A 22,021-nucleotide genomic window follows, 5' to 3' on the forward strand; every position below is an offset into this window, starting at 1 on the left:
TCACTAATAACACCTTTTTTCTTCTTTTTCTTGTTTGTTTTCCTTTTCTTGTCTTTTGTCTAGAAACTAATTGCCAACATGTCTGATACCGAGGAAGTGTAAGTAGAGAGAAAGTTGTCTGTGTGTTTACCTGCTCAGCTTGGCTCCACACAGCAGAGCCAGGGCATCCCTGCAGGGTGCTGCTCTGTGCTCAGCCTGAAGCCCCCTGAAGCAGTGGAGAAGGGGCATCTTGACTTAGAGCATCAAAGACCATCCCTGTCCAACACAGGACATACCCCAAACACCTCCACCCTGCTCAGCCTGCCCTCTGTGGCTGTGGCACTGCACCTGGAGGAGGGGGAGTAAAACCCACACTGCAGCGGTTTCTGCCTTGGTTTAACAAATCTAGAGCAGTATGACCAAACCTAATGGGATCATTTGACATTTTTGCATCAGTAGTACAGAGGGGAGATTTAGGGCAGTCATGGGATCAGAGGAATCATGGACAGACCTGCAGACAACAGAATTTAAGCAACATTGCATTGGTTTGCTTCAGTGTATGGTTTAAAGCTTGACATCAGGACAGAGCGGGAGAAATACTTACCTCGTTTCAATATCCTTTTTTCCTCTCTCACAGGGAACAAGGAGAGGGTAAGTCTTAAATCTGTAATTGCTTCTGTGCAAGCCAGCAACATTTGCTGGCTGTGCCAGCTGGTATGGTTTGACAAATCTGAAGTTTCTTTTTTGTGCTCCTGTCTGTCTGACTGTCACCAGCTTCTGGGGTTTTTACAATACCTGTGGCACCCTGGCCGTGTCCGTGCTGCGGGCAGCCGGTGGGGTTTCAGCCCCAAATTGATGCCCTGGTGGGAGGGGACGCTGCTAGTTTTTGTAAGGGCACTGCCATCTGCTGGCAATTTATTTTGAAGCTTCTGTATGTGTACTATATTCTGATTTTAGATCATAAATCCCCACAATGTTTATAAGCAATAGACATAGACACTTTTCTAATGCACGTCTAACCTTGAGTTTCCATTGCCCAAGGAAAAATCCAATACTTTATTATCTTCTTCCCCTTTTTATAGCTGCTCTTTTTTATTTTCAAAGTAATTTAATCTGTTATTTGACTTGCTGGTTTGCAAGTGGCCTCTCAGAAACCATCTTGCCCGGCATCCCTGTGAGCACAGAGGGCTCTGCCGTGGGTCATGTCCTACTGATGTGTCAAGGCTGATGGCTGATTTGTCTGCTTTTTTTCCCCCTCTCCCATTTCAATGCAGAGGAGTACGAAGAAGAAGGTAACAAAAAAAGCGGAACGTAATTTATCTTTCTTTGATTCTTGGTCCTGCTTTTCTCTTGTCTACATTTCACCCTTCTCTTTGGTGCTTGCTGCTAAAGGCGATCTGAAACACTTGATCAATAAACCAGTTGGAAAACAAAAAACCAATCAAGTTTCTTGGGGCTGCGATGTGCAGAGCCTTCATGTTACAGTGAAATGGAGTATTTGTATGAGGGGATGGTGAACAAGCTGGGGGCTCATCTGTCCATAAACTTGGAGCTTTTTAGAGCAGGGACTACTGCAGAGCCCCCATAACGTATCAGAACTCCTGCCATTCTCATTTTGGCAGTGTCCACAGATTGCATTTAAATTTTGAAACTGAAAAGAAGAGCAGGTTGTCCAGCTCCTGAGGAGCAGCCGACAGGGCACTGCTGAGGATGGAAAAGGCAAGGCAGAGAACCAACTGGCAAAGATGAAGTTTCTTACCATGCCTTTAGCTGGCAAAATGTGATTTGACAAGCTGTGAGAGACAGAGTGCTGATCTGGAAAGATGGAGCATGAAAAACCCTTCTCACTCAAGTTGTTTCACCTTTTGTAGGCAGCAGGGAGAAGATAATTTGGAGATGTGTCACTGTCTTTGCTGGGCACTTTTGACACACTGGCTTCAGTTCAGGCAAGTGTAGATGCCAGTAGTCATCCTTCATTTTCCCAAGGTGTCTGGAAGAGAGCTAAGGGCCAAACTCTTGGAATCTCTCCCAGGATCTGCCCTTAGTGCCCAAGGCATCTTCTAAGGGGTCAAAAGGAAAACCCTTTACTGGAGGTGGAATATTTGCACATACATGAGACCAGCTCAGAGACAGAGTCGTCCCTGTGTAGAAATGCCCATTTTGGGAATTTTTTTTTTTTGGAATGGATTCCTCCAAGTTGCTGCAACAGGCAAATTCCCATCAGTGGTGGTGGGAACAGACGTGCAACTGTGGTCATAGTGAGAGCAGTTTCTGCTATAAGGTACATTGTCCATAAGTAACTACTTCCCCTGGCATTGCTTCTGAAGGGATCAAGGGATCAAAAAAAGAAAAAGAAAATAGAGACACTAAATAGGTTGTAGAGCTGCCTTCAGTCATCATCTGTCTCTCTGGTCCTGCAAGGAGTGGCAGAGCCAGGAAGGCTGAAGGCATTTTTCATGCTCCATCCTTTACGTCTTGTCAAATGTCAAAAGAGCAAGCAAAGGGTGTTGCTCCTACAGACAAGCCTTAAAGGAAAAGCATTTTTTTCCTTTCTCCTTTCTTTCCTAACTGTCTACTTTTTGTTTTCAAGAATTTAATGACTGATATGACATTAATAGGCAGGTGAATTTCCTTTTAATCTGCATGACTGGCTCCTCTGAGGTGTATCTTCTCTTTGCTCCATACTTTTGCTTGACCTTTGTGTCTCTTTCTGATGCCATCCATTTCTTTTCCATATAACTTTTCTCCATCACTTTCTAACCACCTTTTTTCTCCAGACCTTAGCTCACCCCAGCACCAGTTTCTAACAATTTTCTGTTTTCATTTTCCTGCTTGCTGTTGCTTCTTGTTCCATGACACTTGCCACCTGAAGCTCAGGAAGAAGGTATGTGACATGGCTTCTGCTTTCTTTCTCTCTCAGTGTGCAGGGAGAATGTGTGTAAAGAAATCCAGATCAAATATTTCACGCCCAGTGTCAGGACTCTGTCTTGAGCCACAGACATCAATGCAATAGTGGACATTGATGTTGTTTATTGAGCTGGTAGGAAACCTGGCCCATTTTATTTAAAAAAATTATTTCTATATATTAAAAAAAAACCAAAACCAAAGCATTTATTTATATGAAAGAAATAAAATGCATAGATATATACATATAAAAATGTATGTAATATACACACACACACACATATATGTGTGTGTATAGGCATATATGTGTATGAAAATAAGCATATATATATTTGTTTTATTATGCCTTTTTTACTGAACTGTTTGACTTATTTTTGGCACAATGGTGTCAAAATGAGTATTTTAAAGGGAGGGAGACACCCTGCAAAGACACCCTGGGAAAATTCAGGAATTAATTTGTTTGAAGTTTCAAAAATTGATAAATATTGGTAAAAATTTTCACTGTTTGAGAAAAATGTATAAAGCAAAATAAATGCAACAGTTTTATTTTTGGTTAAAAATTCACCAAAAGTTGGTTTTAGGGTATTTTAGCCAGCTCTAATAAAGAATAACATATTGGATGCCTTTTTATGTTGTTTTCACTTGTGGTCATATTCCCATATTTCAGTAACATTTATAACCCCATAATGTGCCCATAAAAATGTTATTTTTAATTCTCTCTCACCCTGTAATTCCATCATTGTGTATTCTTACCCATAACGGCCTGGGAGCTTGGCAAACCTCAGGAATGTTCCAATAACATATTTCCTGTTTTAATTTTTCTCCTCCCATTTCTTTTGCTGATGTTTCCCACCCACAGAAGAGGCTCAGGAAGAAGGTAGGTGAAGCAGCATCTCAGCCCTGCTGGTTCCTGCACCAGCAGGATGATGTGCACCTCGATTTTGCAAGATGGTAGAAGAAAGCAAGAGACAAGAGAAAGATGCTGGGACAAACTATATCTGCACGCAGAGGGCTTTTCTTGTCCCTTGCACAAATTTCACTGAGGGTACCCCGCATCCCTGAGTATCTGTGCAGACACCTCTGCTCCAGTTTTGAGGAGGAAGCATCACAGAAAATGTGGATACCATCCCTTTATCCAAAACAACGTGCTCTGATGCTGATTTTTAGCCCTGGGTATTTGTGTGCCATGGAACAACTGGGGTCTGGCTAGAAAGGTTTCCATCAGGTGTCAACTGGTTTCTCCTACATAGCTTGGCAGATCATGATCAGATGGATTTTGAAGTCAAAATCCATCTGTGGTAAAATATGTGCTTACCCCTATGTTATATAGTACTTATGCTATAATATGTCATATTATGTATAAAATGTATCATATATATTATAAATTTATAAGCTATAATATATCATATGATATATAATATACATAATAGTGCAGAATTATAACCATGCAGATGCTGGTAAATAACCCCAGCTGGCTCCCCACATTGCACACAGCATTGGCAAGGTGGCACAGACAGGGTGGAAGAGGGGCTGGAAAGAAACGCACCCTTTGCACTCGAGAGGTTTGGGCTGTGGTGCTCCAGGAGCAAGGAGCCAAAGGGTGTGTTGGTTCCATATTTGCAAAGCTTTGTGCTATGGGCATATTTTGAACCGGAGTAAACCTGTCTGTAGTGCCATGATAGACCCACCCTGAGCAGTTTGCAGAGTTTTTACAGCATCCAGGTCCAGATGGTTTTACATTTCTTGTATCTGTGTGTGCTCTAGTCACCTGTCTCCATTTCATCCCCTCCTCTGTTTCCCCATTTCATACATCTTTGCTTTTTTTTTTTTAAACCCTCTGTTGCATTCACACACTCTTTAGTCTAACTGTTCTCGTTTTCCATCTCACTGCTTTTGCTTCCTGCCACGTCCTGACGAAGCTCCTCCAGCAGGTATGTGCCATCAGCTTCCAAACTGCTCCCTGCTGTCTCCTTGGTGGTGGTGGCGGGGCCTCAAGGGTGCTGCAAGAGGAGCAGTACCAGTTACTTTGCCTTTTTGCCTCTGCTGTCTTTGCTTTCCGTCCCCTCTGTGACGGGCTCTGCTGCTGGAACACGCAGGAATAATCTCAGGGCGAGGTCCAGCAGAGTGGGCTCAGTGGTAACTCAGCCTCTCTGCCACCCCTGCCCCGTGCAGGGCTCACCACAAAGCCCATCTGGGCCAGGGCAGGAGCTGTCCTCTAAAACTGGAACCAGAGAGAAATTCTAGCATGTGATATTTGAGCTTACTGTGAGATTTTCCCTCTCTGGTATATTTTTGCTTCTTCCCTTCACACCGTTGTTTCCCGGCCACAGGTGCCTCAAATTCTTTTCCCCTCCTGGCCATTAGCATGTTCTTTACTGAGATAAAACTTTTCCCCCTGAGCAGAAAACCTATGAAAGGTTTTCAGCCTATTTCAGCTCATGTAACAATGTCTTTCTCCTAATGTTCCTTTGCATCCTGTCCCGTGGCTGTTCACACCTAAAGAAGCTCAGGAGGAAGGTATGTGGCATGACTCCTGAATTCTTGTCTTTAAGAGTAAGCTTTGGCTTAGCCAGCAAACCATAAGATGGCAAAAGGAAACAGGAGTTACAAATAGGCATATTAATATAGACAAAACTTGCCACGCCTTTGTTTTTTGTACTGTCTGCCATCACGTTCTGTCTTGACATTGAATGCACTGTCGATGTACCTGGTAACTGTTGCATGAAATAAAAGCTTGAAAAGTGCTGAGAAATGTAAACCTCTTAAAAGGATGAATGTTGAAAAGCCTTTACTCAGATTGGTTGGGTCTCCTCGGCAGGCTTATTTTGGACTATTTGGGGTGGATCTGGCCTGCAGACTGTATGCAGAAATGCTTGTGATTGGCTGACATTCTTACAACAGCCTTTCCACACGTCTTTTTTTCAGCTTAAACCCTGTGGTATAAAGCAAATGGTGATAAATTTGATGCTTTAGCTTTGCAAATGATTAAAAATGGTATTCTTGTTCATATGATGGAGTTTCTAGGCCACTGTTTCATGGCAGTACTTGCAGCGACCCAAAACCTGCTGGCCTCAGGTTGTAAATACACTGGGTCAAGCATCAGGGTTATGAAACAGCGTGCTGCTCCTGGCTTTGGGCAGGACTGCAGGAATGGCTGTATAAGACAAATGTCATATGATATGGCTGCTTAAATCAGCTTTATGTTTTTAATATCTCAGACTGTTTGCACCCTCACTTCCAGTACTGCTTTGGTATCCATACTTATCTTATTTCCTTGCAACGTAGTCTTAGTCTTTCCCTCCCCCTCCATTTTGCCCAAGTGAAAGGTTGTTCTGATGCTCCTAACACTCTCATCTCCTTTGCATTTTGCTCTGTGACCCTGCCCACACGCTAAAGCTCATGAGGAAGGTATGTGCCATGAGTTGTGAATTCCTCTGTTTCTGTCTGGAGTGGTAACTCATGCAGGAATTCTGGAGGTGGTTGAAGATGAGCCAATGCAAAAAATATCCTCTGCACGGTTGCTTTGCTCTCAGAGGATACGGTGTGATGAGTAATGAGTACTAACTGCTGTTTAAAACAATGCCTGGGGCACAGGCTGGGCACTGCTCATGTAGTGCCCAGCACCTGATGTCTCTAGCCAGGCTATTTGTATGGACACCAGTTGGTACTGGGATAGTGCTCCTCAGACCATTGCCTCTGTGCCACGCCCCAGGGTTAGAGGTGGGACAGCCCTGTCCTGAGGCAATACTGTGCCCCTCAGCTGGGTGCACCTCTTCCCCAGTTCCCCTGCCACTGCACAGAGACAGAGCTCCCTTTTGCAGCAGTGTATGGAGATGTGGGGAGACTTGCACCCAAAGTCATGAGCGTTTCAACAAGCGACACGCTGTCATACCTAGATTTTACTGTTAGGGTCAGGATTGGACTAAGTGGCATCATTTTGGATGGAGCATATTTGAGAAAAGATGTAGTGTGTGCTTTTTCCAGAACTACTGGGGTGTTTCTGGGTTAATGTGTATTATGCAAAAATAGAAGTGGCAGGGTTGCATTTTTACTTGACTTTGTAACCAGAATTAAGGTCCAGTTCCGGTAAGACAATCTCTGTGATTGGCAAAATAGAAGGTCATGCTTCTTAAAGCATCAGCCTGGCAGCCCAAACCCATTTACCTTTCAATTGCCCTTCTGCCTGCCCCTCTCTGCTTGCCCAGCCAGGCTTCCATGGGATGTTTTATCCTGCAGGTTGGAGAGCAGTAACATGCTCCTACTCACCCTCCCACACTGGTGTGCAGCCCTGTGCACCAGTGGTGAAATCCTGGGCAACAAGAAAATCAATGCCAGCTCCTCAGAGCCCATTGATTTCCACAGTGGCTGGGATTTCTATGCACATGAATAAGAGCAGGTTGTCTATACCCTTTTTTGCACATTCAAACTTATGGGTAATGGACTTAATTTAAACACAAGTCATGTTTTTGTCAGCCAAAGGCTACAGTGGCATTTGATTTATAACATTATGAATTTATATGTTAGGCATCTGCATTTTTATATTCAAACAACCCTTCCTCTCCACAGTTCTAATTGACATTCACATGTGCCTTCTATTTCTCACTTAATCTTATTAATGGTTTTTATCCCTTTAACATCCCCTCCACCACCTTGGCAAAGGAAAGTGTAAGGGTTTTTAATTATCCTCTGTTTCTTGCTCTAATTCTCTTATCTTTCTTTGCATCTCCTTCCCTGCTACTTCCCTTTTAAAGAAGTCCATGAACCAGGTATGTGACTTCTGAATTCCTCTGCGTCAATCTGAAGGGTTATTGTGTGCTGGAAATTTAATTCCACTTGGCAGTTTCACAATTGGGTCATGTGCTGAACTGGGACAAAATGGAAACTTTTGAACCAACCAAAAAAAAAAAAAAAAAAAAAAGAGGAACAGTTTGTTGACAGCTTTTGAAAATTATGGTTTTTATTTAGTTAAAACATTTTGTTCCAACTTTTTTTCCCCCCTCTCTCCTTTATGGAAGATTTCCAAATTTTGAAATGAAAAATCTATTTTAGATGCTTCTGAAGCATTGCTTTATGGATAATGTGGGGTGTATATAGTGTAATGTAAGAACAAATCTGGAATAAGAAATTGCCACAAGGCAAAAAGTTTTGTTCCAGAGATGTTAATGTCTCTGCAGCCTTTATGGCTGTGAAATGTTTTTATTTTTTTTTTTTTTTAACTAAAATCTCAGCTGTGTTCTGAAATATTGAAATTTAATTGGTACTCTGATTTATGTTGGAAAATTTTAACAGTAACTCTAGTATTATACTCAGGAATTCAAAGACAGTGGAAGTAAACATAAAAATCAAATATTAACGATAAACTGTAACTTGCAGCTTCCTCACACCTTTGACCAGTCATAATTTCCTTATCACTCTGTGATGCATAATAACGAGGATAAAGCTAACTGCTGCATGAAAAATGTAGTAACATTTTTTGTAGCCAAACATCTCAGTGTATGAGCTGTAATAACAGGCGCTTACCGGACTTGGAGCCATCCTCACAGTGCGTATGGGAACGTTACAATGGTCATTACCTGGGAAAACAGAAACTGAACTTGCAGTGTCCTCTAAACTGTCTGTGCAAATTATTCTGTGCCATTTGGAGTAGCTTTATTAAAGCAGTCACATCTCAGCAGCCTCCCAGCCCAGCTATTTCCCTCTGCTGTCCACAGAGGGAGACCAGCCTCTTCCTTCAGAGCAGATTGATGCTTTTGCCAAGGCTGGAGTGAGGTGAAAGCTGATTGATTTTTACATGACTTAATACTTCAACATTCATCTCTTCACTGCTTCTCATGTCTGTCCTGTTCTCATCGCTTCTTGTTTCACATCCTTATCTTCCCTTTTTAATCTTATTCATTTTTGTCTCTTAATCTTCACCTAAGGTTTTTCTGACTTTGGTTTGCACAAGCTAAAAGTCATTGCTTCCATCAGAGCTGTTCTGCCTGCCTCTGTACCTCTTTTCCATGCTATTTATTGAACTGCTACTCACTACTTGAGAGCTGGTTCTCTAGCATTGACAGATGTATGAGCTTGAAAGTTGTGCAAAACACAAGGTAATAACATAAGATAAAAAATAAAACCATAACCACAGCTTTCCCATGCTTTCTTTTCCTTCTGCAGCATAAAGCACAATAAAACCAAAAGACAATGTAAATATAACAAGCCTAACAAAAAACTGCTGTGCCAGAAGGAGACTGTCCCAGCTTTTCACGTAACTGCATGATTATTTAGTTTCTCTGTTATTAATGCTGTGTTTGCCTACCACATCTTCTAAGTCACAGCTTTGGCCTGCACCAGTCACAGTTGTTGCTGTTGTGGAATTCTTGCTCTAATTCTTTCATTTTTCCTTCTTGACTCTTTCCACTTAACCAAGCTCATATTTGTGACATCTAAATTCCTATGTATTAATCTGAAGCGTTCCTGTACATAGGAATTTGAAGATGTTGAAGAATACCAGAATCATGAAGAATCAATCAATTCTTGAAATTCCCTAAAACTTATTTTCCCTATAGGAAAGAATAAATATTGTTTGTAACTGAAGGATCGCCATCTAAGAAGCTTAGAACAAGCTTTTTGTGTCCCTGAAAACTTTCAGGGCTGTGATTACCCCATAGCCCCTGAGCTATGGGGGTTCCTGAGCTGCAGAAACCCCAGCTGCTTACACTTGCAGAGAGTGGATTGCAGCAGGATTCTGGCACACACACGCAAGCAGTTCTAGTCCTTTGCAGCAAAGACAAGCTCTGTGCAGACACAAACATTGTCAGTTCTGCAGAGCTAAGCCTGGAATTTCCTAGCGGAGATTCTTAGATGGTGGAGCTTCAGATGCAGGCATAGGGATACATCCAAAGCAGTACCTCCTTCAGTAATTCTCACATCCTCATGCCAGCTCTGATAGCTAAAAGGGCAGTTGAAACCTAGGTAACACTAAATGTTTGTAAAACTCTCTTCTTGGGTATGTTTTGTTTCAAATTTAAGGATTACTAGTGTTACTACATTTGCCCATGGCTTATAAATTCTCATGGTTTAAACTGTTACAAATCATCAACATTCAAATTCCCTTTATCTTTTGTTTCTATGGCATCTCCTTCCTATCTACTTCATACCCTACACCCCCTTCTACTTCATTACCCCTGTAATTACACCCCTTTTTCACTCGTATTAACAGTACATCCCTATAACTTGGTCTGCAAATTATACTTCTCCAACCCGCTCTTACCAAAGTTTGAGGTGGTCCCTTCCTGCATAACTTATTTCTAATTATTTTATCTTCCTTTCCTGTGTTTTTCCCCTGACACATCCTACTAAATGAAGCCCCCCCTCCAGGTATGTGATTTAACTTCTAAACTCCCTGGTGTCTGTCTGCTGGGATGGTGTGTGTGAGAACTGAATACAAGGTGACAGGGGATAACAACTGATCAGTTGAGGATGGATTATAACTTGCATGCTTTTGGGGTGGTTCTATTTTAGTTTAGTGTTTTTTCTCAGTGAAGTATAATCATCAGTAAGGAGGAGGAAACTTACTCGTTGCATGAAAATTTCACTAGAAACTGGGGGAACACACATGTGCTATTGTGAAAGGGTAGCTCAGCAAAAAGTCTCCTTGTGGAATGCATTTCATTCTGCCCTGTGATATGAGAATGAATATTTCTTCCTATAGAGGAGGATTTATTTAAAATCTCAGGGCAGAATTTGACCCATCAACTGTACATAGGGAATATAAACACTGTGAGAGTTTGTGTTTTTTTAATGCCTGCTTTGCAAAACATTTGGTGGTGTGTGTGTATGGCTGAAAAGCAAAATCTGCTCTGCAAATTCACATTGCTGATCTATTCCTGCTTTGCCAAAACCCAGAAGAATGACATGTAGACCTGCACAGACTTCTAATGAACATTTTCTTCCTATGAAGTAATCCGTTTGTAATTTTACATTGCAAATGGATTCGAAGAGCAGCAGTACATTTATACAGACATCAATGTTGTCTTCAAGGAAGAAAATGGCCTGAGCCATAGATCTAGAAGGGAACTGACCTTCTTTGGAAGTTAGCTGAACGTTGATGATGACTTATGGCAGGTATTTCAGCAGGTTTCTGAACCACACTGTGTTTATTTCAAATGGTTGAAATACTGCTGTAGTAAAGGATGGGACCAATAGTGCTTTGAGAGTGCTGGCTATGTTCATGTGCATATTTCCAATCAAGGTAAACCTCAGTACATTGTGCTGTCAGGTTGTGCTTTATGCCATATCATGATAAGTGTTTTTTAAGTACTGCACTATTATCATAAATCTGCCTCTTTTACCTTTCCTGTTCTGTGACTTCTCTTTAAGTGTTACTTCAAATGTAAATATTTTACCTGTGTACTTCTTAACTTCATTCTTGGCTCCCCTTTTCCTCTCTGCCCCTTCTCCCTGTTGGCTCAGAAGCTGTTTTGGTGTGTGAAATAACCGGTTTCTTGTTCTCATTCTCTTGTTGTCTATCTCAACTTGTTCCATGACACTTCACACCTGAAGTTCATGAGCCAGGTATGTGACACAACTTCTGGTTTACTCCACCTAGGTGCAACACCAGAGTGTGTATGTGTGTGAGAGAGGGAGAGAACAGGAGTCCTGGGCTAGTAGAAGAGAAGAAAACAAAAGAAACAAACATTAACCACAATTATAATTTGCAGCTAAGACAGCTCCTTTAACCTCCATGCTTACTGCTGCTTTAACATGACAGCATTTTCGAGTCCTGACAGTCTCTCCAGTTTTCTGCCTGCCTTAGTTCACTAATTCCTTTATTTTTTCCTCTGGTCTCTTTTTCAGGATTCCAAGAGCTTTAAATAACTGTTCTGTTTTGTTTTTTCTATTTCCTGTCCTTCCATCACTGCTTGCACCATGACAACAGCAGAGGAAGCTCATGAGGAAGGTATGTGGTGTGCCTACAGACCCTCCTCCTTTTTCTCTTTCAGTGCTGGGGAAAGAGTGTCAAAACCACTGACATTGTTCAAGAGAAAAGAGAGTATGGGAGGGAAATGATCTCTCTAGATGGATTTCAGTGAACATGGAGAAAGGGACATTTGTTAGCAAAGTCAAATCACCAAAAAGGTGATTTTCCTTCTTGTTCCATCTTGTTTCTTGTTCTTGTTCCATCTCCGGAGAGTCCAAGGTTCCCAGGATAACAGGGAGGGAGTGGGGACAGGTGCTCTTAGAACAGTGCTGGTTGTGGATTGACTGCTGTGCTTCTTCTCTTTTTCTTTTGTCCTCCAACCTACAGCCAGTGAAGAAGGCGAATACAATGATGGTAGCTCAGTGTTGTCTTAGGACAACAAAGTCATCTTTCTAACATCTCACTCTCTTTTATGTGTCTGGTTTTGTTCCTAGCTTTATTTTAAATTCAGGAACTGGGCCAAAACATCTCTGCTGCAAAGAATCGCTCACTGTGCATATCCAATCACCCTTGGGGAGTCATTAGTGTGTTGAGAAGCCTCTACATCCTCATTAGGACAGTAGATGGTGAAAATCAAGCTCTAAAAGCTTGCTCTGGACTTGTCTTTTAGCCAGAATCTGTGGTGTCCTAGCTCTCATCAGCAAAATATAACTCCAAAAAAATCAGGAAAGAATCTCTTAAATCTTAGTGGCATATTTGGAAATGGAGCTGAGCCCTGCATAGACATGCATCACCCACACACCCTTAGGTGGTGATGGCCTCCAGGCCTGAATCTACAGAAATGTAAACTTCTGCTCAAGCCATGCACTTACAATTGTGCTACACATTAAACATCTCTTCAGATTAGTGGAGCTAAATATAGCTTGGTTGTAATACTTGGGTGCTGGGGCACACAGGCAGGGACAAGACTCACGTGAAAGGACCAGACCTAAATGTGTTCAGGGTCAGTGTTGCTCTTGTAGAAGATAACTTAGCCCCTCCCTGGCCAGTTTAAACATATAGAAAGTTCTCATGGAGTTTTAGAGGCTGCTGAAGTAACTGGGTTCTTCCTGACTGCCCCAGCCCCCAGAACACCCAGGCAGCTGCTTCAAAAGACAAAGACCAAGGTCACTTGAAAACACCCTGCATTTTCTGTGTTTTCTTGTTTTGTTTAATTTTGCTTTTGTAGTGTGTGTTTTTTTTTTTTTTTTTTTATTTTTTTTTTTTTGTGTTTTTTTTTTTTTTTGTTTTTTTTTTTTTTTTTTGTTGTTGTTGTTCTTTTGTTTTAATTTTCTTGCTCGCTTTTCAGGCTTCTTTTTTAATTTAGGGAAGTACCCTGAGGACCTTCCTGAGCCCCTCTCTTTCTTTTTCTCATTCTTTTCTTTTATTTTTAATAGCATATTGATTTCCTTTTTTTCCCAAGGACGCAGTGTGAGTTAGATATGTTGCTTCTGAGAAATGGGATTAAGGGAGGTTGTTTAGGGACTTCTGAGTGAAATCAAGGCAGTTCAGATGGATTCCCAGAGAAGGAGAGCACCGTGTGAATATCTAAAGACTGGGCAGGAGCAAGCAGGGTGTGCTGTTTTGGTGGTGTATCCTCTCCCTGCGCAAAGCCTTTCGGAAACCAGAAACTCAAAGACTCTCTCATCACCAGGGCAGTGAATTTGGATTTGCAGTGTCTCTTGCCTTCTTTTGGCAGGGTTGTATGTGGGGATTTTGTCTCAGCCCCTGGCTCACAGTCAGAATGACCGTAATGTCAGTCAAAATCCACCACAGGAACAGGAATTTGCAATGACAATTCCTGCTTGTCAACAAATTTTGGCCCAGTTCCTTGACTCGGTGTCTTGAAAGAAAGGGCATTTCAAAATAAATCCCATCCCTGGACTGCTTTTGGTTCATACAGTATGGACAAAGGCTGAGTCATGCACTGCAGAGGATAGATTTTTTCCTGTTTAATTTTTAATAAAATACCCCTTTTTCTGGTTTTCTGGAGGTACCTTTAAGAATTCTAACTACAATTTCTTATTTCAAGAACTAACCTTATTTTTTCATTTTTACAATTGTTTGTTGGAGTGCTAATTTGGTGGGAGCTGAAACCAAATTCACACACTTATTGACACACAGGTGTCGATCCTGGCAACCAAGATCAACAAACAAAACCAGTTATTTCCTGTCTACTCTTTTTTCCCCCCTCTTTTTGAAGTGTTACTAACTGGAAGTTTTAAGCCAAACAGGAATGTCTATGAAAATTATCTGGGTATGTCATGAAGGAAGGAAATCCTGTGTAAATAACATACCTGATAGACTGGTTAATTATAATTACTTTTCCTCTCTCCAGGTAAAAGGCAATTTAGCTAACATGTTAAAAAGCTCACTGGCTATTTGAAAAGCAAAACAAATTAAAAAATAAGTGGAAGAATACAAAAGCACGCTGTTGGCTAATGGTATTTTTTCTTCAGCAGTGATTTGGGACTTCCTTTATAGTGGAGCAGTCTAAAACACATTTGTAATTACATGCTGTTTATTTTCTTAGCATTGCTCTGGCATCTGGAGGCCTCAACAGAGATATGTTTTGGCAGGCAATGTTCTTGCAGTAAATGAGAAAAGTCTACCCCCTAAAATGGCATTAATGAAATTTGTATGGGAAAGAGTGGAAAAAAAGGGAAATGTTGGTTTCTGATTTCTTTTACACATCTCTCACATTTTTTCTCTTGGTTATCTCAATAACCCATTTCCAACCATTCTCAATTTTTTGTTATCCAACACCCTTACATCTGATTGCCTCAATAAATTTTTTTCCAGTGTAAGTTTTTTACTATTTTCCCCTCTTATAATATTTCATTTTATTTTTCATAATTTTTTTTCTATTTGCTATTCCACATTTCTCCCATCTGTCCTCAAACTGCTGGGTAAAAATAAGCATTTGAAAAAATTTAATATTTTTCTGAATTACAAAATCAATAACAGGGTTCATGCACCTGCTACTGAAGTGGTTATTCTTACTTTTACTTTACAACTATTATTTTTTTAACAGATTCAGTAGGCTGTGAGCTTTTTTTACCTCAGTTCCTCCCACTGAGCCAACACAGGGAGAGTCTTGTACCACAGAATCCATCACCATCCCTGAAAGTTCAAATGTAGTGTGTGGTTATGAAAGTCAACCTGGGTCTCTGAGAGAATGAGCCAGAATAAACACATAGGTTTAATTTATTTCTGTTTGTGAGAGTAACAGCACTGAACTTGCTGGCATTGTGCTGGAGTTAATAACTAAAGTTTAAAAAGAATAGCAGGGCGGGGAGTTGACGACAAGCACAAATGTGAAGAGAGTAACTCACAAGACCAGCACGTGTCTGAGAGCCAGGGAAAGGTCACTTGTTGCAAAGGAACAATTCTCACTGCCACAGGGCCCAGGCTGGCAGTCTCTGTGATGGTTTGGCCTGCCTGTCAGGGCATTTTGCCTCTCCTGGAGATGGAAAGATCATTCCCATTAATGCCCATGGGAATTGTGCATGTACCTCAGCAGGAGAGGATGCTTGCTAAGAGAGGATGGCCTTTCCAAGCTGGGTTTGAGGAGCACCACACAGTGCAGAAGAATAAGTTATCATCCCCAAGGCACTGAGGTATCACAGGGACACGTGTCCTGAGATGTCTTAGAAGCCAGTGAACCTGGAGAAAATGTGTGTCATAAAGGTTTTCCCCTCCTGGCCTCCGTGTGAGGTATTTGAACAAAACTGGTGAAGCCTGTTTATCACTGAGATACGCTATTGTGAATTTGAGTTAACTTTAACAAAAAAAGTGTTGATTGAAAAAGCCATCATTTTCTTCTACCCTCCAGCCCAGCTGGCCTCCTTAGAGCTTTGGTCAGGATGGTTTGAGAAAAATAATTTTGCATTTACATAAAACCACTGCTTTCCAGATGCTACGTTTGAGAATTTTATACAGTCTCTTGATTCTTTTCTGCCAAATTCTGTTTCGAGGGTAAAAACAGATTCACTCCTAGCAAAAGGGGTGTGTGAGTGTGTATATTTGTTTTGGAAGTGCTTGAGATTTAACCAGTTTCTCTGTATGTTTCCCCTAAGATTAAATTTCCCTTCCCTCCTTTTACTTTAGCAGCTGGCGTGATCTCTGTTGTTTTAACTGTCTTCCTCTTTTTCCCTTCCTGTTTTGCTACGTCCTTCCAAATACAGAGGAGAAGCCCAGAATAAAGTAAGTATGATGGGCAGGGTTTCAAAACCCTGGGATCATTTTCCTGGTCTAGCAGAAGCCCTTAGATTCTCTAATAGGCAAATGGCCACCAGAAGCCTTTATCCAACTCTGCCTCACAGAACATCCATCTGTTTGCTCCTGCATGCCTTTCCAGGATGTCTGCTTCCTTTAGAGGATGCCTTAGCAGCAGTTACTGGCCTGGGCCTTATGACCTGTTCCTGGTAGAGTCAGAGAATTCATGGACTGTCTGAGATGCAGAAGGCTCACAATACCCCAAAATACAGGCAGCTCCAGAGTAAGAGAGCTTACTGTCCTGTGTGAGAAGCCATGGCTGGGAAAGTGCCCTCTCCATCCAGGATCTCTGACAATGGGAAGGGTGGCAAAAGTTGGGCTGGGCTGAGTTGAGCTTTACTAAGGTCTCCTTCTGGCTCTGGGCCCAAGCACCTCTCCTTCCCACTCTGCCAGCTGCCCAGGATGGAATGTACAGCCCTACACAGGCAGACTCACAGACAAACACCTTTCCATGTGGTAGGGAATGACCAAAGGCTTTGGGAATAAAGAGGGGTTTTAGGGATAACTCCCTGCCCTGCACAATCTTCCAGGAAGGACAGTGGTCCTTAGGACTTTTCTGCAGTAGTTTTCCACTGATGTGCTCCTTCACCCCTCCCTATCTCCACCAACATTCCTTCTTGTCAGCATGGTTCCTGAGGGCAGGGCAGGGCAGGATAGGTTTTAAAAAAGCTGCATATTCTTTAAGATTAAAATCCTTTATATTTCTTTTTTGTTTTTGACTTTCTGCAGACTAACTGCTCCTAAAATACCAGAGGGTGAGAAAGTAGATTTTGATGTAAGTATTCCTGAGACTGGCTCTGTTAGTCCTTTGTAACTGATAACAGACATGAGTGCAAACCCACAAAACTCCTCCTGCATTGGATATTGCTGAGGGTAAAGGCAAAGACAAAAGTATGGTTGACTTGCCATTTGATTTTAGCAAAAGGCTACTCTCTGCTCCCTGAAACGTCTGAATGCATTCACTGATAATGTGACTAAGCTGAAGTAATGTATTTCTTTTTTTTTTGTTTTGTTTTTGTTTTTGTTTATCTCCTTGAATCTTTGAAGCCATTATGAGGAGAAATAAAGTGTTTTAGGGATCTCAGATCCCTAAAGCCCTAAGATCATCTCAGATCCCTAAGCCATGTTGCAAATGGCTTGAAAGTTGCAGGCCCTTATCTGTTGCTGAGCAAAACTATCTAAAATTACAATAAGTAGAGATCCAAACACTTTCCTAGCAAGTTGCTACAAAAATGAAGAAATTCTGGTGTTGAAAACCTCCACAGAAATATTTGCTTTGCCCAAAATGCAGGAATATTTTCTAGGTATGACTTCTATTACAAAGCCAAGAGGAGGCAGCTGAGTATATGCAAAGATAGATGTGTAAGCAAAGCCAGGGATAAAATATGGTGTGGGGAAATGGGAGATTTGGATTCTTTACACTTCTGGGCTCTTGACTGTTGCATGGATGAGTGTCTGACTGCACCAACAGCCATTTAAGTTAATCCATAGATTTCCATGTTTCTCTGTGTATTGCACAGTGCTGGGAATGTCCAGGACATAATACTAGAGCAATATGGACTGAATGAGTTTTCCTGCTTTTTTAGGACATCCAAAAGAAAAGGCAGAACAAAGACCTGATTGAACTGCAAGCCTTGATTGACAGCCACTTTGAAGCCAGAAGAAAGGAAGAGGAAGAGCTGGTCGCCCTCAAGGAGAGAATTGTGAGTCCTTGTACTGCATTTCCCTGTACTAGATGGAGAAATCATCTGTAGATGAGAAGCTGAAACTGCTTTGACAGAAAGCTGTGCTGTCATGTACAATGACTGCTCAAGTCACCATCAAATGGCTTCTCCCCTCATTTGTCCCCTCTTAGCCCCTTGTTTTAGATCTGAGAATTGCACAAGAGACCCTTCTGCATGCTCTAGAAAGAGAGAAGGTGGCTCACACTCAGTGAAGCAAAGCTCTTGGTAGTGGGTGTAGCAGTGAGGCAGGTAGAGCCATGGTGGTGATGCACTGCCTCTGCCACTGCTCCCTGCAGGAGAAGCGCAGAGCCGAAAGAGCAGAGCAGCAGAGAATCCGGGCTGAGAAGGAGAAGGAGCGTCAGGCAAGGCTTGCGGTAAGTGTCTTTGCTTCCCTCTCCTTGTCCCTGCATCCAACTGGAGAGATCTCTATAGACAGAAAAAATAAAGGTTCTGCCTGCCTCAGTCCAGAGGTGAAATGACCACTCTCCTAGAGCAAGGGCAGAAAACAGGATGCTGTTTGTGCCCTTGCTAATTCTCATCAATGTACTCCTCTGATCACATTCCCTGCACTGACACTGGCTGCTGGGGAAGCTGGGAGTCTGCCCTGGATTAACTTGTTTTGTGTGTTGCACTCCACAGGAGGAGAAGGCACGGAGAGAGGAGGAAGATGCCAAGAGAAAAGCTGAGGATGATTTGAAGAAGAAGAAGGCTCTGTCCTCCATGGGTGCAACATACAGCAGTTATCTGGCTAAGGTAAAAATAATGGATTGATGAAAGAAATATGAAAACATTAAACCATTAAGTTGACTGGGAACAGTCTTCATTAGATATTGAGAAAACAGCCCAATGTTGAAATTGTTTCATTCAGGCTTAATTTCTGAATGCTGACATTAATTGATGTTCTGAAAATAGGCTGACCAGAAGAGAGGGAAGAAGCAAACAGCTAGAGAGACGAAGAAGAAGGTCCTGGCTGAGAGGCGCAAGCCCCTGAACATTGACCACCTTAATGAAGACAAGCTGAGGTAACATGTTTATCCTAATTTATGGAATGATATTGATATCTGTTTTCATTGTCCTGAAGTCTTCTCTGGTGATAAAAGGAGGTAGAGGAGGGGACCTTCCTTGAAATTCATCATGGGACACACTTAAGTTGTGCCCTTGCTTAACCTGGAGAATGGAGGAGAAATGGGAATGTTAGGGAAGTGTTGAAATGGTTTGATAGCCCTCTAGCTGTGCTCCAGGCATAGCTCTGTTAGCCTCTCCTGCTAATTAGGATTAGTTGCTTACAGGACTAGCTCTGGGATTAGCTGAACAAGCCTACAGACTGGTATCTGTAGCATTCCCAGGGGTGAGTTAATGCTGCTAAGGTATGAAAAGGATCTCCATGAAGGCTGGAGGTTTGGAAGCTGAGTGCTCTGGTGCAGTCATCAGATGATAGTCTGAACTGCACATGTTGGAGTTTACACATGACTGAAAGATGAAGTTGGCTCGCCTCAGCCCTGATACAGATGAGATTGCACAATGGCAACTCCTCTGCTTATCTGGGTGACCTTCAGAGTCCTCCTTCCTTCTTGTCTGATTCCACTGCAGTCTTACCTTTATTAAGAGTTAGGGGGAAAACTAGAGGAATTATGTTAATGTGTGACACATAAAAGACTGCAAGTCTAAAAGATCTGAAGGTGAGAAAAATGTGACCTTAAAAATGATGAGTAGCTTTAAGAGAACACAGAGGGTTTACAGGAAGATGTGTGAGTGGCATTAAATAAAATTAATTATTAATGATGTGAAAACAATGGAACATATCTGATGTCATGTGTTTCTTCGGTCTTCCCCCATAAAAACACAGGGACAAAGCTAAGGAGCTGTGGGACTGGCTATATCAGCTGGAGACTGAAAAGTATGACTTTACAGAGCAGATCAAGAGGAAAAAATATGAGGTGAGTTGAGAGGCTATTTTACTAATGGCACTGGGTCCAAAATGTAAAAATCTCTCTGATTTATCTGGCAAAAGTCATGTTGTGACATTATTTGGGTCTCCAGTGACCCTTTGCAATATTTATGTAGCAAAATGCTTGGAACTGCATTCCCCTAACATACATACTTGAACTGGATTTCACATTTTAGGCTGAAATTGAATAGATCACTTCTAAGGTTTTCAGTGCCCAATGGAAAATGGACACCCTGCCCTCTTCTGAAACATTGTTCATTCTTGTTTATCCATAGGCCACTGTGGCCTGAAAATTCTGTAACTCTCAGTTCACACACCTCCATTGCAAAGTAATATTTTTAGATCCATCCTTGATTTCAAATTTGAATGTTGTAAGTTTTATTCCATCCCAGACAGATTACCTGTGGCCTGAGCTCTCTGGAGTCACTGAAAACTGTCTCCAGACAGGAGCATCTGACTGAAGTGTCATATGGTAACAGAAAGTGGATGTGTTCCCTTTACACAGTCACTGGATAGGGTGGCACTCACCCGCATTATGTGTCAGTGGCTGAGAAATCCTACTGGATCTCTCTCTGTCTCGCTCTCCTTTTAACTCCCAATCACACAGACACATGCTGACAGGCAGTGAGCAACACCAATGTAACTATCTCAATCTCTCTTAGATTTTAACAATGCGTTGCAGGCTGCAGGAGCTTTCCAAGTTGTAAGTACAATGAACTTGCCTGTGTAACAGCAGCAGCAAAGGCTACCAAATGCATGAGCCTGCCGCATGGTCAGAGCCAGGCGCCAGACGGGAGCTGGCACATGGCTCCAAGTCCAGAGAGAAAAGAGAAAAATGGATCTTGTGTCTCTCCATTCACTTCCTTTTTCTCTCCCTTTCCATTCTTTGAAAAGATGTGAAGTGGTAATTTAGGAAAAGAGTAGAGTGTCCAACAGGGATTTGGTTAAAGAACTGAGCATGCAATCTATTGAGAACACCTTAAAATAATTCCCTATCCAAAATTCTGTATCCAGAATACCGCTGTTACACCCATGGAGTATCACCATGATGCACCTGGGGTATGTGAAGAAACTTAGGGATACACGTGCAATAGCTTGGACTACAGTGTACAGAGAATAGTATGGGGTTTGGAAAGCTTCTCCACCTTGTGGCACGTGGTTATCTAGATCCAGAATACTGCAGTATACTTAATGATAACCGGCCAAGTGGGTGTGGAAAAACAGGAAATAAGGCAGTGCCAGGGGAGGGGGACATGCTATGGTAATGAGACCATAAAAAACAAGGAGACAAAGTACAAAGAATGAACAAAGCAGAAGGAAAATGCACAGCTAAAATGGGAGAGGAAAAGTGGAAGAATAAAGGGAGGATGACAGCAGGAAAAAAAATGAGGAGAAAGGTAAGTGAAAATAGGAAAGAGAATGAAGGAGACACAAGGAAGGATGCAAGGGAGAGAAAAAGGAAGGAAGTGGGACACAGAGAAGCAGAGCCATTCTTTAGCTCTAGTGTCTGTTGCTCTTTGGTGCTTCATTGGAGAGTGAGTGTCATAGTCACGATCATAAGGTTATGACTGAAGGTAAGTATTAAGTGCTTGGGTCAAACTGAAGACAACTGGTTCTCCTCAGCACTTGGGGAAGATACTTGGTTGGAAAATAGCAATTTAAATTGCTGTGACAAATACTAAAACTTCCACAAGTAAGTACAAAAGCAAGTGACCTGTTGATCTTTCCTTGCTTGTGTTGTCCTGTTCCCAGTAATATTTCAGTCTCTTATGTTTTTTCTGTTTGCCATGGAAAGATGTGAGCCAGGAATTACCAGTTCTTGGGACAACCGGAATGTATGACTTTTGTTTTTCTTTTTTGCACACTGGGAATGTCAAGTGCAACTTTGAATATTCAAAATTTGGGTCATCAATTCTTGGCAGAGCCGGTGCAGAATTTTGAGTTGCACCAAAAGCAAAGTGTTACCTCGTCGCAAGGGCATTTCTTCAGTCCAGGAAAACTAAGTTGAACACTGACTCAGTTACAAATGAGAAGATGAAGGGGCAAAAGTCTCTATCACATCCTAGTGTTTTGTAGGCTTTTCCAGTACATGAGTCCCAGGATTTCAGAAATGAGTCCAGGCCTACAGACCAAACTGAGTTACTAAGTCAGATTATAACATGTTTATCCCCTGCAAGGTAGGTGTTTCCTCTCCTATGCATCAGGTCATCTTCTCTTATTAAATGAGTGGCTGGGAAAGTGGTG

General features: G+C 41.9%; 1 protein-coding gene across 50 annotated transcripts in view; it reads left to right on the forward strand.

Annotated features, from left to right (window-relative positions):
- Positions 1–22,021, forward strand: part of TNNT3 (troponin T3, fast skeletal type) — a 30,150-nt gene that overhangs the window by 4,720 nt on the left and 3,409 nt on the right. Inside the window, exons 2-20 of one of the 50 annotated variants that reach the window (XM_041415160.1) lie at positions 64–98; positions 617–630; positions 2,852–2,863; positions 3,743–3,760; positions 4,803–4,814; positions 5,386–5,400; positions 6,280–6,291; positions 7,635–7,649; positions 10,234–10,245; positions 11,431–11,442; positions 11,807–11,827; positions 16,015–16,033; positions 16,835–16,880; positions 17,692–17,808; positions 18,126–18,203; positions 18,469–18,582; positions 18,742–18,851; positions 19,676–19,766; positions 20,440–20,480. In XM_041415160.1, the coding sequence (XP_041271094.1) occupies positions 79–98; positions 617–630; positions 2,852–2,863; positions 3,743–3,760; positions 4,803–4,814; positions 5,386–5,400; positions 6,280–6,291; positions 7,635–7,649; positions 10,234–10,245; positions 11,431–11,442; positions 11,807–11,827; positions 16,015–16,033; positions 16,835–16,880; positions 17,692–17,808; positions 18,126–18,203; positions 18,469–18,582; positions 18,742–18,851; positions 19,676–19,766; positions 20,440–20,480 (779 nt within the window). In that variant the 5' untranslated portion in view covers positions 64–78. The remainder of the gene's footprint in view (positions 1–63; positions 99–616; positions 631–2,851; positions 2,864–3,742; positions 3,761–4,802; positions 4,815–5,385; positions 5,401–6,279; positions 6,292–7,634; positions 7,650–10,233; positions 10,246–11,430; positions 11,443–11,806; positions 11,828–16,014; positions 16,034–16,834; positions 16,881–17,691; positions 17,809–18,125; positions 18,204–18,468; positions 18,583–18,741; positions 18,852–19,675; positions 19,767–20,439; positions 20,481–22,021) is intronic. The other 49 variants (XM_041415162.1, XM_041415163.1, XM_041415161.1 and 46 more) reach the window with 49 other exon arrangements.

Source organism: Onychostruthus taczanowskii, unplaced genomic scaffold (genome assembly GCF_017590055.1).
Source record: "Onychostruthus taczanowskii isolate IOZ18803 unplaced genomic scaffold, ASM1759005v1 scaffold49, whole genome shotgun sequence".
NCBI lineage: Eukaryota > Metazoa > Chordata > Aves > Passeriformes > Passeridae > Onychostruthus > Onychostruthus taczanowskii.